Here is a 15,057-nt window from a genome sequence, read left to right as displayed (position 1 = left end):
ACACAATCCAGGCACGTGCCCTGACCGGGAATCAAACTGTGACCTCCTGGTTAATAGGTTGACACTCAACCACTGAGCCACACCAGCCAGGCAAGAGGTGCTCTTTAGAACCATCTTCAGAAGCCCAATCAGTTAAATCAACTTGAGTATGAACAGAAAACATCAATATTAAGATGACTATTCAAACAGCAAATGACCCTGCAATCTCCTTCCCATATTTTATATACTTGACTTAACTTCCCACTTCAACAGCCTGGACTTTCAGACAAACATAAAACCATTTAAAATACACACTAAAGAGAGAAGCACTTTTTCATTCATAATTGATATGCTTAGAGATCAGTGCGATTTTTCCTGAGGGAAATACAGCAAAGTGCATGTCTAAGAATTTATTTCAATGAAACAAGTATATAAAGATTACAAGTACATTTACCTCAGCGTATGTAGTATGCCAAAATATTAGAAATAATCTTTAAAAAAATCTCCATCTCTTAATAGTAATGTAAGGGCATATGCATAAAATGGGGGCATTATGAAGTCATTAAAAATTATACTGTTGCTCTGAAACAACATTGTGTTCTTATATTTTGGAGCAGGTTAGGATGGTGTACAAGGTGTGTATGAAACAGCCTAAAAGGATGCAGACCAACAGTAAAAATGATTACTTCTGGATGGCGGTATCCTGAGTGGGTTTTGCTTTCTTTAAAATTTACTCTATTTTCTAGCCCCAACTGGTCTGGCTCAGTGGATAGTGTCAGCCTGTGGACTGAAGGGTTCTCAGGTTTGATTCCAGTCAAGGGCACATGCCTGGGTTCTGTGCAGGAGGCAACCGATGAATGATTCTCTCTCATCATTGATGTTTTTCTCTCTCTCCCTCTCCTTTCCTCTCTGAAATCAATTAAAAAAAAATTTACTCTTATTTTCTAATTTTTCCCCAATGGCTACATATTCCTTTTATAGTCAGAAAAAGGCAACTAAAAATAATCTTCTAATTCTCATTATAAATATTCACAAGATAAGCATTTTGTGTAAAATTCTGCTTAAAGAACTACTAGTGACTATTGAAACACTTCTCAAACTGTATACCACCTGATAGCCTAATAAGTTTACTCTTATTATCCCTTGAATTTACCTTTTCCCTTGATTTTCAGTGCTTCAACAATTGTTTTACAAGCTGTCCCACAGTAAATAAACACAAGACAAGGAGCACCAAACATCATCTATACCTGCAGAACTACCTTTCCCCCTGTGGCTTAGCTGCTTCTCTCTTAACTGCTCTATAGTATATTGAAATACTATATAATTCTATAAATAAATATAAAGAACCAAGACTATGGAGACCTCTAGAATAGTTATAATTAACATCTGTGTAACATAACAGTAAATACTATGGTTGTACATACTATTTCATTTGTGTTTCACAACAAGACTGATTTTTTTTTTCATTCTAATTAAAAAACTGAGAAGTTCAATTATTTTGCCTAAATTCATACAAATGACTTTAGCTGTAACACATTTTATTTATTCCCAATCTAATCCTTTCTCCAATTATTCTGCCTTATGTTGTATTTAGATTATTTAATATATTAAAAATAACAAAATAACCAATTTAAGTGAAACTAGTTAGAAAGTAGTGGTGATGAAAGCAAGAAATAATGTTGCCATTCCAACAGAATACTTCCATTAATCTCTAGGATATAAGCTTTTCTTTACATATTCATTGCACATGACTGATCTCATTTCCTCTAAAGAATCTTATTCCTCTTGCCTGGGGTCCAGCCTTAGTAGTAGGTAGCTTTTAAGTGGTTACTTCACAGTTTATCTGTGTTCACTTTAACCAAAATAGCTAATATTTACTGAGGACTCACTGAATTCCCTTTGTGCCAGACACTTGGTAACACTTTCCATTCCATTGGCATTTGAACTGTTCTTTTGCAGGATTCAAGGATCCACCTCTTTGATGTACCCCTCTTCACATTTATCCCAAACTGCAATAACTTCTCTTAAGAGTTGTCTAACTGAAGGAGCACAGGTTCCAGAACGCCACATCATTTCTCACCTGGTTATTTAAATACACGGTGATAGAACAGGGCTGCAATAAAATGATTTCTACAGCACCAGATATCAGAAACATATCTGGTTCTATTTTTGGAGTTTATTCTATATGAGACAGCTATATCCTGAAATGATGGCTTAAATCAAGCACTTGGTAAATGATTAACCATTTTCTGTTTTACTAGCTTGCCTGCTCTTATTCTAACTGGTTTTCACTGTAAATTATTTGATGGTAAGGTAGAGAAGACCAAGATTTGGATGTGAACTTGAGGAGAAAGTACTCTCAGTCTTGATTCTAGGCCCAAAGACTCCCTTCAACCCAGACAAAAACAATCTCCTACATAGCACAGTTTAGCTTATCAGTGAAGGATACTGGATACCAGAACAAGGCGTTAGTTCTTTTTGTGTTGTTGTTTTTGTTTAATTTTAAAGGGCCTGATGTTCTACCACTTTCAGATCCATATCTTGCTACAAAGGAGAATTGATCAAAGAATTAGAAATAGTCTGGCCTCTAGGCATTTCCACCATCCATCTAATTCACACCAGACACACACTTAGTAAGCTGGCTGGCTACTTACCTGAGTTACTACAATATTACATTCTGCTGCGCGGTCATTCTGGATAAAGTCATCAAGAATAAACTGGGGAACCTGTGTGGTTTTCCCACATCCAGTAGCTCCTCGGATAATGACAACTGAATTTTGACTAATTGCTTCCAGAATTTCACCTTCAAATTTCTTCACAGGCAGTAACTCTCTCTCTTGCAAGATCTGCGTTTAGAAAAGTTACACCTCAAATTTCTACCCACATGTATAATAAAAGCAACTGTCCTCTTGCTAAATAAATAAAAGAATAAAAATTGCCACCTCTATAAAAACGTATTCCTTTCCACTGGCTTAGTACTCAACATCAATGTTTCTCTCTCCCTCTCTGAAATCAATAAACATATATTTAAAAAAAGAATGTATACATTTCTATCTCTAATAGAACTGCCCCTTCTCACTAAATTTGTGAAGAGTCTACATAGTGGCCTTGCTCACACCCTTTTTTCCTCCTTTCTCCCTGAACATTCCATATACATTCTCTTTCTTCTAACATTTTTAATGTTTTATTAGGAAAATACTGAAAATAACCGTAATAGTTATTACCCCAAATCTCTCCACTTGCAATTAACTACGAATCCCAGCCCCTTAACTCACAACTACTACCCTCCACAGTATCTTAGATGAGCCATTTGGTAAACATCTTTGATGTACTTTCCGAGAAAGGGTAAAAAATATTATTTACTGTCCTTCTGCCTACACCTAGAATGTTCTGAAGCTCTGGCCACATGTCTATTATACTTCATAGACTTACAGCTTGCAAATCATGATCTTGGTCCAACTGGTACATTAATTCACTCTTAAGGTCCTTGCTTATTTGTTCTGGAGTAGCCTGTAAAATGGGAGAGCAACAGTCAAAAGCACATAATTCACCTTCAAACAGAATCCACTGGACACTTTAATGAAATATACTCAAAAGTAAAAAAAAAAAAAAGTAAAATATAAGAGTCTGATCTCAAGAATAACAATGCACTCACGTAAGCCAGGGGTCCCTCATCAATGTTGCTGCTAGTCCAGGGATTCCAGTTGGACTGAGGAGGTGACCAAGGAACCACTCCCATTTGGTTTTGTCGCTGAGATGGCTCAAAATGAGCCAATTTGCCAAGGTTGAGAACAGCGGGCACAGAAGGATCATCAGGCTATTTAGAAAGGGAAAGCAAAAAAATAATACCAGGTGCTTATCTGACTAGAGAATTTCTTGACAAAGGTGAACTAAAGAGCTGCATACTTACTGGAGGTATGATTTCAAGATTTAGCTCTTGAACGATGTTTTGTAGCTGATGCTCTAAATCTTGAGAGATGTTAACTTTATAAGGTTCCACCTACAGAAAAAGGATGACCATGAAAATCACATCACATCACATACAATCACTACTTAGTAGATCTACTGTAGCAGGGATCAGAGCATGTGGCCAACGCTAGGTCTAAAATATTCCTACAGCCAACAATAAGTCAGTTCTCTCCCGTGAAAAGAATTACTTCAATGATTATTGCCCACTGGGAACACAAGCAACCCACCTGGCATAGATGACTAGTAGGGCCATTTCCATTTCTTAACTATAAATTAAACTTGACTGAAATCCTAAACAGTAAAGTTTAATTTATAGTTAAAGTTTAATTCATAGTTAAAGTTTAATTTATCCTAAACAGCAGCTAAATATTTCACAATATCTCTCTAGGCTACTAAGTCTAAAGACTCACTGTCTCTCCTTCTTTCTTCTTTGTAAGTCCAGAGTAAGCTTCAACCACTCCAAGATGGTAGAGTTGTCTGACAAGTGACAGGGCACAGGACTGTGCTGCCAATTTTTTATTTGATCCATGTTCACGTGCAAAAATCCCTATAAATTAAGGTCATGATTACCAAAGACAGAAGAATAACTCAACTAAGTAAAGAAACATATTGTTTCATAAGCAAAAAACACACACAAAACAAACCCCACCCTAAAATACAGAGTAAGCAATGGGTTCTAAGTTCTTTTTCATTTTAACTGCTAACCAAAAGCAATTCTATAATAGCTTATCAATTGAGTGACCAACCACCTTTGACTATAGGCTGATACTAAGACAAAAACAATTCATCACTATAAAAGCAATAACCTATTTCAATAAAACGTATCATTATTAATATTGACATTAAAAAGGGGAAGGAAACATAGCTTAACGTAGTAAAAGCAAAGGGTCAACAAAGCAAAATATAAAATGAAAATGAATTCAAAGTGGTTAGCAATCTTCTCCTAGTCAGATAATATTTTAGGCTTTGCAAACCTCATGATCTCTGTCATAACTGTTCAAATCTGCCTTTAAAGTGGGAAGCCATCCATTGACAATACTTAACTAGGGTTTGACAAACTACAGGCTCAGGAACTAATAGTCATGTTTTTAAAACTGTACAAATACAACAAAAATAAGTGTGTGATATATGTGACCTGCAAAACTTAAATATTTATGATCTGGCCCTATATAGAAGTGTGCTATCCCCTGACACAAACAGATGAGTAACACTGTGTTCCAAATACAACTTTCTTAAAGAAAATGCTAGTATAAGGTTTCCCCTCCTTCAGTATTATTCAGCTTTAGGAGAGATGACAAAAGTAACAAGGGGCACAGGCCCTTCCTGTCTAATTAGCCAACTTGGTCAAATTAATTCTGATGGTTGTCAGATGAATGGGCGTACAGATGTCAGACTGCCTTAACTTCTCTTCCCTTAACATCCCAATCACTCAAAATAACTTATTTTTGAAGTCTGAGATAAAAAAAATTCAACATCTCCTGATGATTTATTCACAGACTCCATTCTAACAGGAAAGTCCTTCATATATGCAATTTGAAACACGAATGTCAGCTGCAGAACTCTCAAGTTGGAAAAAATCTTTGGCCATTTCTCTCAGTCCCCAAATAAAGTAAATTGAGTCCCAGAGACATAAGGTGTGATATTTGAAGTCATAAAATCTGTCAGTAACAAAGCCAGGTACATAGGGCTAGCTCCTTAGCCTTCAAACACAACACACTGCCCGTTTTAAACTTACTAAGCATAAAGAATACAGGCATCATACCTTTACCTTTTTACTTTCTTTATGAATAACCCCCATCTAGTCTTGTTTCTCAGGATTACTTTCTCACCTTTCCTTCTTGACTCTATGACTAATAAATGCTACACATCTGTCTTCTAATCCTGTCATCCAATTTATACTTCTTTTCTAAATTTCACCCAGCTAGTTTTACCTAAACAAAAAGAACATTTTTGTGTAGAAATTTTTTTTTAAAGTTTTAAAATTCTTTGACACTTGCAGGCTCCTAAGTAGCCTACCATCTCTCACCCTTTCAATTTTAACACTAGCCTAATTTCCCCCCACACCCCCCACACACCTGCACCTTGGGAAACTGGGTCCTCTCATATAATCACTAATACCCTAAAACACCCTAGATGCTGCCTTATATCATGTATTCTTTCAATTAATAAAACCCACATATTTGTAGCTCAAGACTCTACTGTGAATACTATTCCTCTACGTAAGATTCAGCTTATCAGTAACACTTACTTCTGCCCAGCACCTTGATATAAATGGTCATTTCTGCAATAAAGCTCCTGTAACGACATACACAAACAAGGTTAGGAATTTCACTATTAGAAATGACTCAATCCAGGACTCCTAAATCAGGCAGGCTTTTCCAACTGCTTAAGCAAATCACAGCCAAAAAACAAAAGAAAACAAACTAACAAAAAAAAAAAAAAAACATTGTAAAACACTTGCTTCTGTTCAATCCTAGAATAGAGTATATAAACTTCAAATAACATACAACATGGCACAAGACTGGTATAATCAAAGCTGATAAGCCAATTTTTCATGAAAAGAAAATGTTAGGGTTTTAGATTCTATATTTACTTACTCTTACTCCAAAGGTTGTACTCTGAATAGCTAGAAAACATTCAATGAAAAGGAATTTTCCACTTAGCTTGGGGCCAAGAAACCAAAGCTCTTTAAATTATAGCTATGATTAAGATTCCTTTGCATGGGCTACCCACTAATGACTTCAATCTGTTAAAATAATCTAAATATAGGTATGCATGCACACAGCACATGGACACACAAACACTGCATGTATCAGTGGCTCCTGAGGCAGGGGTCTGGTATCTGTCTACAGGTGACAACAGCCCTTAATAACAAAAAATTTTTTTTAGCATATTTATATTACATTTACTTAAATCAGATCCTGGAGAACAAAGAACTTTTGAAAATTATAGCTAAAATTGCTGGCAGATTCTAGGGAATGGTTTAGGTTTCAACAAGGGAAAAATTGCCCTTTGAAAACTATGGTTTCTGATCCTTTCACTGCTCAGGTACACTCTAACCTTGACTTTGTGCTATGAATAAAAGGTTAAGTGAGGATTAAGAAAAAGATGTTAGACTCCTTCCTATACATCTTGTGAACTGACCTTCAGGCACAGCTGGTTCAGGGGTCAAAGGCCACTGACTTTCAGGGGAACAACATCCACCCTTTCATTAATGACACCGATGCCAGTATGTTTCTCAGCCAGGCTTAAAGTCAATCTCATTCTCCTCCACCTAGGGGGAACAGCGACACCAGAAATCAGTTTACAATCGTTTCCCATGTGATTGCTTAGTTCAGCCTAAGCAGCAGCACATGTGTGTGTATGAACACAGACCTCTGGTGTTGCTGTCTGTTATGCCTTTAAATAAAGGACATACAAGGAGCAATGCTGTCCCAGCTTCCCCGACTGTCTTTGCCTCCCTAATCTTCATATCCTGAATTCTTCAATTCTTAGTATCACAAGTCAGAGATAAGATAGTGACATAAAAAATGTTTACAAAGTATTGCCAGCACAATTAAGTCATCTAACTCTTCTGAAAGTCACCAAGTGCTGCTAAGCCAAATCAGTTCAGAAGGACAAAATATTAAAGAAAAATTATTAACAAATGCATATTTCTTTTACAACCTCTGAGGGTTTTAAAGTCTGACATCAGAATTAAGTATTTGAGAATTCAGGATTGAACAAAACAGTGGGGTGCAGAGGTAACAATGCTCTATAAATCACTTTGACCACAGTGTCAAAGTTTTATTTTAGTAGTAATTATTTTAGGGTTGCTAGATGCACCCAAGGGAGAAAGAATGCTTTTGATTTAAAAAAAAAATACTTTTAATGTATTTGAGTAATTTATTTCTTATAAAGAACAGCAAATTAATCATCCAGGTTTTCATTATGACCTTCCCTCCCTTCCAATAAAATACAGTTCCCCCTGAAGAGTCTAATCCATATGAGCCTTCCTGGGAGTAATAATTACTACACCCTGGAATGCTCTCAGGAAGAACAGCAAGCGGGCTGAGAAACATACTGTCACTGTTACAAGGACCCCCCCCCCCCCTTTATGTTCAGTTTTATCAAGTTGACAGGCTACAAGGAAGCTAATTCACATACAAAGACTAAACCCTTAAAACTTCCAATAGGAATCTTCAGAGCTAGCAAGTTGCAAAGCAGAACGAAAGGAAATCTAGATCAAGGTGCAATGCAATCTACCTGAGACTCTAAACCTTAAGTGTCCAATTTGACTCATTAAAGAAATAATCATTGTAACTGCCTCTAACAGAGAATAAACTTGAGGCCTCTGGCTGATAGCACCAGCTGAGACTATCATTTTTGCCTTTCAAACTCAAATGAGAATCTTGTAAGTCTAGCAATATAAACAGCAGAATGTCTTACACAGCTGTATAAATCTAGACCAATGAACATCCAAAACAACCTTGACTTTCTACAGAAGGAAAGAGTGAAACAAGCAAACCTGTTGTGATCAGGGCCCACTTGGGTGTACTTATATTCTCCTTGGATCTTTTCTTTTTGGAAGTATTGGTTCAGCCGAGCCTTAGCATTTTCCAAGGTCCAATTTCCATGAAGCCCAGCATTTAAATCCACTTCTTCTGATTCTAGAGTCTGTTGAATCAATGAAAATTAAATTTGGCTGCACTGATTTTATTTATGAATATTTAAGATAGAGAAATTTATAACAATAACTTCTTTGTACCATCTTTCATAATGCAAAAGCTGCTTTTTAAAAACTGCTTTTAATAGTTTCTATTCCTACTCAAAATTGAGCCAGAATTCGTCTGTTCTGCATCTGATGGCCCTATTAGCTAACTAATACATTAGCTATTAACATATTGTATTTAAGTTGTTCCTAAGAAACCTTTGACAATTCTTTTGTATGTGCTAGTTTTACCACTTTAAATATATTAAGTAGGAAGATAAGTTGTTTTATCAAGGCATTTTTACAACAATAGCTCATAAAATGTACCAAGTGAGGTAACTACGTTTCCTATAAAGCAGGTGAGATCTTTTATTACAACCAAGAAAAATAATGTTTTATTTCACAGGCAATTCTAGTAACCAGATTTAATGTGTAGTTTAGATTTTTGGTGTCTTGTGTGATCAAGATGTCTCAAATAACCACTGAAAACAATCACCTAATTATTAAGTTGCGAATATCTTAAACCTTGCTATGAACTAAGTCTCACTCACAGTCCTAGAGATGTTAACACAGGGGGATGACAGTCTTACCGCTTGTACTTCCTGTTCTTCCTTTGAGTAATAATCCTTGCAGTTGGATCCTCTATCCCAGGTGGACCCAGGAACACCATAGCCAGAGGCCCCAATTTCAGAATTATTTTCTACTAAGGAAAGAAAATGATTGTGTGGTTTTTTTTTTTTGATGAATCAAACTGCAGGAAGATCCTAAATATTTTAAAGACTATTTCTAATTTAGATTTGACACTCTATAATTAGAAATGCAAATTTCAATTATTTGGAAATGGGCTTGAAATCTCCAGGACTTACTTGAAAAGTGTTATGTGACTACAGGATAGGACTAAATTGCTAATTCCAAGGCTGGTATGCAGGGCTAAGCTAGCAGTAATGGTCAGAAGTGGCTGACAATCGAGCATGCATTAGCAGTGTAGCACTGTTTGTCAAGGTGCTACATATCAAATAACTGATTAAATGATAAAACTATTTCTTTGCCAAGTATGACTAGGGAAGGAAGCTATCTGCTAGTGCTGGAGATAAAAAATGAGAAGCTGAAAAGGGTAAGTGATGAATCCTGATGAAAAAGCAGAGTAACTAAAAAGAGTACCGACTAATCACATGCTTTAAAATAATTACCCCACCCAATAATCTTAAATACCAGTTATTCTCATTTCACAAATACTGGATATGAGACTTAAGTAATTTGACCAAATACATTAGTTCATTTACTTTACAGTGGACATACCAATGAAAGTTTAAGTAATATATGGAATTCAGCAATGGCCTGGATCCATAGGTAAACAAATAAGTTTATAATATATTTGGTAGGATACATTAGAAACAAGAAAGGGCAATAAATAAGACCCTTTAACCAAATGTTCTAGCCTGTGCAAAAATCCATACAGAGATTAGAAATAAGTAAATACTAATTATAGCAAGGGATTTAAGCTGTATCATGCTTTATAAAAAAAAATTAAATGAGCTGGTGGTATTTGCAAACTTATGAAGGCTTGGGATCGCTCATAACATTAAGAGTTTATTAGAGTCATTTCTTTCTATCCAAGTGAAAAACAGAGATGACCAAGCAAGATAAGTGTGTAACTTGCTCTCAGTCATGCGAACACACTCAAGTTCCCTACCTGCCAAGAGAGCCAGATGTGGGGGAAGAGGTCCTCCCATGGTTGCTGGCAAACCCTCGCCATTATCTGCTGTAGTGTCAGGTGTATCGGTAGGTGGGGGGACAGGGGGTGCCACCTGCAAGTGAAAAAGTCAAGACAGTATAAGCAATTTCGCCTTCACAGGGACTAGTAAATTCTTTTCTACTTAAAGCCCACATGCTGCCCCCTCCTCTTCCCATATTAACCTCTTTGCTTTCAGTAACTATAAAACTATCAAGTTCTCATTTCAGGTAGAAAAGGCAAGAGTAGTATAGATTACTCATAATTCTCCATCTGGGAATTTTATAATATAACATGTACATAAATATAATTTTCCCATAAAAAGTGAGATCAGTTTATGCTGTATTGTTAACTTACTTCTTCTTCCATTTACTATCTTTCTAAGTACAATCAACATTCAAGAAGTATCTGTTAGGAGCCTTCTACATGGTAACACTGTTCTGGGTACTGAGATAAAACAATGCACAAAAGGCACATGTTCTGTACTAATAGAGCTATATTCAATAGCTATATTCTTATAAAGCTAAACAAGAAATAAATACATAATATGTCAGGTGTGACAGAGAAAAATGAAGCAGAAAATAAAGACTGTGAGAGATCACTATTTAAATCAAGTGAACAGGGAAAAGCTGCACTCATAGGTAACATTTGAGAAGAGATACGAAGCAAGTGAAGAGCCAAGCAAAAAGGAACTGGGAGAAGAGATTTCCAGAGAAGAAACATCAAGGTTTAAGACAAATTCAAAATATTTTACATACATTTTCTACTTCTTTAAATATTGATCTACATGAATTTTAAGAACTTACTACTCTGTTGTATGGATATACTACAAATCATTGCTACAAAGAAAAAGTAGCAATGATTTGAAATTTCTGATGAAAAGACCAAAGCAGGACTGCATTTGAACACCAAGAAGACAAAAATCATGACTACAGAAGAAATATACAACTTTTAACATAGACAATAATAAAGACATTGTAATTGGTAAAGATTTTCTTACCTTAGTTCAGTCATCAATTCAAATGGAGACTGCAACCAAGAAATCAAGGGAGAGCTGACTCAGAAGGGCAGCAATGGAAGATTTAGAAAAGATCATCAAGAGCAAAAATGTGTCAACAGAGACCAAGGCGAAAATTGTTCACACCCGTATTATTTCCAATTACTATGTATGGATGTGAAAGGTGAACAGTGAAGAAGGCTGACAGGAAAAAAACTGATTAGTGTCAAATATAGTGTAAGATGAACAAGTATATCCTAGAGCAAATTAAGCCTGAAATATCACTGGAGGCAAAAATGAAAAAAAAAAAAACGGAAGCTGTCCTACACTTTGGGCACATCATGAGAAGGCGGGGTTCTTTGGAAAAGACAATACTACTGGGAAAAATAGAAGGCAGTATGAAAAGAGGAAGACCAAATATGAGATGAATTGACTCCATAAAAGAAGCTATAGGCACAAATCTATAGGAGCTAAGCAAAGCTGTTAAAAACAGAACATTATGGATGTCATTCATAGCATGTTGCCAGGAGTCTCAAGCCAACTCAACAGCTCATCGCGCACGCGCACTCACACACACACTCTATATAACTCAAGCAATACCATGTTGATAATTTATAACTTCAAAACCAAGAGAAAACAAATACTGAAAATCACTATTAAAAAAATTATAAAACCTGGCCGGCATGGCTCAGTAGTTGAGTATCAACCTGTGAACCAGGAAAGTCTCAGTTTGATTCCTGGTCAGGGCACATGCCCGGGTTGCGGGCTCGATCCCCAGTTGGGGGGCATGCAGGAGGCAGCCAATCAATGATTCTCTCTCATCATTGATGTTTCTATCGCTCTCTCCCTCTCTGAAATCAATAAAAAATATTTTAAAAATTATAAAACATTGCCTTAAACTCTCTGTACTAAGGCTTATTTAAGAAAAATTCATAAAAGTTAAAAGACACCAACATTTTAAAAAGCACCACAGTGCTCTGCAGAAAGGTTGCTGAATTCCATACTCACCCAGCACTACATATGATAATCTATTTTCCCATATTCTCTCCAATTCTTGGAATTATAGGTACATTTTACATCTTTACCAATATCAGTTTTGGTATTTGTTCTAACAATCTATTACTTTAACTTAGTTTCTTTGCTCTATGTTCTACCTGGATACACTGTTATCATTGATTTCTAAGAATTTACCATTTCAGTGCTATTCACTCTGTCATATAAGTTCCAAAAAATTTGTCCTTTCCCTTTTAACTTTATTAATACTGCTCACTGTCTAAAGAAGTATTTTGTTAGTATATTTTCTATAGTCAAATCTAGTTTCTGCCTTTCCTATCCTGCGAACTACGAAATGGCCTTTCCTATCCTGCGAACTACTATCTACCATATCTTGTACAATAATAAAAGCATTTGAAGTCCCTTTGAATAAACGACTACCTATCTGCCCTCCAAAGTCTTGACAGACATTGTTATTTAAACAGTCTGTCACTATAATTTTAAATTTTCATTTAGAACCAAGTGTTCAAATTTCCAAATATTTAGTAGGATTTTTTGGGTCCCTTTCTAACATTACCATTTTAGTTTTGCCAATACATATTAGCATTTTTAATGCTAAGTGGGCTGGTTCAATATGAACTGATGTTTGTCTTTTCTACTTTCTTCCTTAAAGTTTATTCTGATATTATTATGTCTACTCCCGTTTTATTTGTACTTCATTTGTCTTATAAAGCTTTATTCATTATTTTCAATCTTTCTGATGAAAAGATTCTATTATTTTATACAGAAAAGATGCTGGAAATGCAAGACCAGTGTAGCTAGAAAACAGGAAGTGAGGAAGAAATTAAAAATGCATAGTCAAAGCATTCAATAGAAAAGATCTGAGCATGTTAAAATGCTACAATGAAAAGACAATAGGGTCTTGTTTCTGGTGTGGCCAAACAAGCTCCTGCAGGTAACATGAACTCCAGGGGAAAAAAATACCTAAGACTCCGACAACTATATGAAGGCACTAAAAGTGAACAAAAGCTAGCAGACTCTGGAGGGGACTTAAAATGAGAGAAATCAACGGATGGCGAAAGTGTAACTTCTTTTTTTTTTTTTAAAATATATTTTATTGATTTTTTACAGAGAGAAAGAGAGAGGGGATAGAGAGTTAGAAACATCGATGAGAGAGAAACATCGATCAGCTGCCTCCTGCACACCCCCTACTGGGGATGTGCCCGCAACCAAGGTACATGCCCTTGACCAGAATCGAACCTGGGACCCTTGAGTCCGCAGGCCGACGCTCTATCCACTGAGCCAAATCGGTTTCGGCCGAAAGTGTAACTTCTATTTATTTTATAGACATTTAGTCTGAGGAAAGATTGTGAGAGGCAAATAAAACTCCAATAGAAAATCTGGTCTTTCTGGCCAGAAGTATCAGATGGTAAGAGTTTAGGGAACAAAACTGCTAGAAAGTGAGGAGGGAATCCTGGAAAGTAAAGAGGGAGGAACCTTAAATTCTGTGCATGAACCCTGTCCAAATTTCTAACCCATACACATACACTGGGCAGATTGGAATCTGCCCAGCAAAGGATTGGAAAACTGAGGTAAGATTTGAGCTGTTAGTCAAAAGGCAGTGTTTGCAGAGAAAGAGTCCAATCAACTTACCTGCTTGATAACACAGTAAAAGCAATACTCTCTGGAGGAATATTATTTAAGATCTCCACAATATAATATTCACAATGCTCGACTATAATACAAAGTTACTTGACATAAAAAAAGGAAAAGGTGATCTGATCTCAAGAGAAAATGTAATGAACAGATCCAAACCTGGAGGTGACTCAGATGTTAGAATTAGTAGTCAAGGACTTAAAAAGCAGCTATTATAACTATGCTCAATGACATAAAGGAAATTCACATTTATATATTATGAACAGCTATAATAATCCTACCTAATAAAATAATATGCAAATTAACCATAACTCCACTACACCAAGCCACGCCCACCAGCCAATCAGAGCAAGTATGCAAATAAATACAACCAAGATGGCTACAGCCAGAGAGAGCAGGAGGGAGGCTTGGGCTTCCCAGGTAATGGAGGAAGCAAAGTTTTCCGCACACCCAAAGTTTCAATTATAGAAGGTACATAAACCCCAACAGAAATGGCTGCTGGCCATGGAGCAAGCAGGAGGCCTGGCTCCGCTCCAGGCTACAAAGTTTCAACTGTAGAAGGTAAATAAATTCCAGATACCAGGGCCTCTGCTTGGGTCGCCAGGGAGCATGGCCGGCCTGCAAACCACCACAGGCCCCTTGCCCACGCCCCAAGGGAACCCCCACCCTGATGCGGGACACCCTTTAGGGCAAACCAGCTGGCCCCCACCTGTGTACCAGGCCTCTATCCTATCTAATAAGAATAATATGCAGATTGACCATCACTCCAACACACAATATGGCTGCCCCCATGTGGACACAAGATGGCCAGCAGGGGAGGGCAGTTGGGAGGCACCAGGCCTGCAAGGGAGGGTAGTTGGGGGTGACCAGGCTGGCAGAGGAGGGAAGTTGGGGGCAAACAGGCTGGCAGGGGAGCAGTTAGACATCAATCAGGCTGGCATGGGAGTGGTTAGGGGATGATCAGGCTGGCAGGCAGAAACGGTTAGGGGCAATCAGTAAGACAGGCAGGCGAGCAGTTGGGAGCCAGCAGTCCCGGTGGGA

The 15,057-nt window shown here is 37.0% G+C and overlaps 1 protein-coding gene across 3 annotated transcripts in view; it reads right to left on the bottom strand.

The window, feature by feature from the left end:
- DHX9 (DExH-box helicase 9) overlaps window positions 1-15,057 on the bottom strand; it is a 43,802-nt gene that overhangs the window by 21,612 nt on the left and 7,133 nt on the right. For 2 of the 3 annotated variants that reach the window (XM_054712132.1, XM_054712133.1), the window contains exons 4-12: window positions 10,332-10,446; window positions 9,229-9,341; window positions 8,456-8,604; window positions 6,197-6,243; window positions 4,359-4,495; window positions 3,890-3,979; window positions 3,635-3,796; window positions 3,412-3,489; window positions 2,634-2,825 (exon numbers count right to left, since the gene is read on the bottom strand). In XM_054712132.1, the coding sequence (XP_054568107.1) occupies window positions 2,634-2,825; window positions 3,412-3,489; window positions 3,635-3,796; window positions 3,890-3,979; window positions 4,359-4,495; window positions 6,197-6,243; window positions 8,456-8,604; window positions 9,229-9,341; window positions 10,332-10,446 (1,083 nt within the window). The remainder of the gene's footprint in view (window positions 1-2,633; window positions 2,826-3,411; window positions 3,490-3,634; window positions 3,797-3,889; window positions 3,980-4,358; window positions 4,496-6,196; window positions 6,244-8,455; window positions 8,605-9,228; window positions 9,342-10,331; window positions 10,447-15,057) is intronic. The other variant, XM_008145928.3, reaches the window with a different exon arrangement.

This window comes from Eptesicus fuscus, chromosome 22 (genome assembly GCF_027574615.1).
Source record: "Eptesicus fuscus isolate TK198812 chromosome 22, DD_ASM_mEF_20220401, whole genome shotgun sequence".
NCBI lineage: Eukaryota > Metazoa > Chordata > Mammalia > Chiroptera > Vespertilionidae > Eptesicus > Eptesicus fuscus.
The sequence above is the reverse complement of the archived record's forward strand: the minus strand, read 5'-3'. Positions and strand labels throughout refer to the sequence as shown.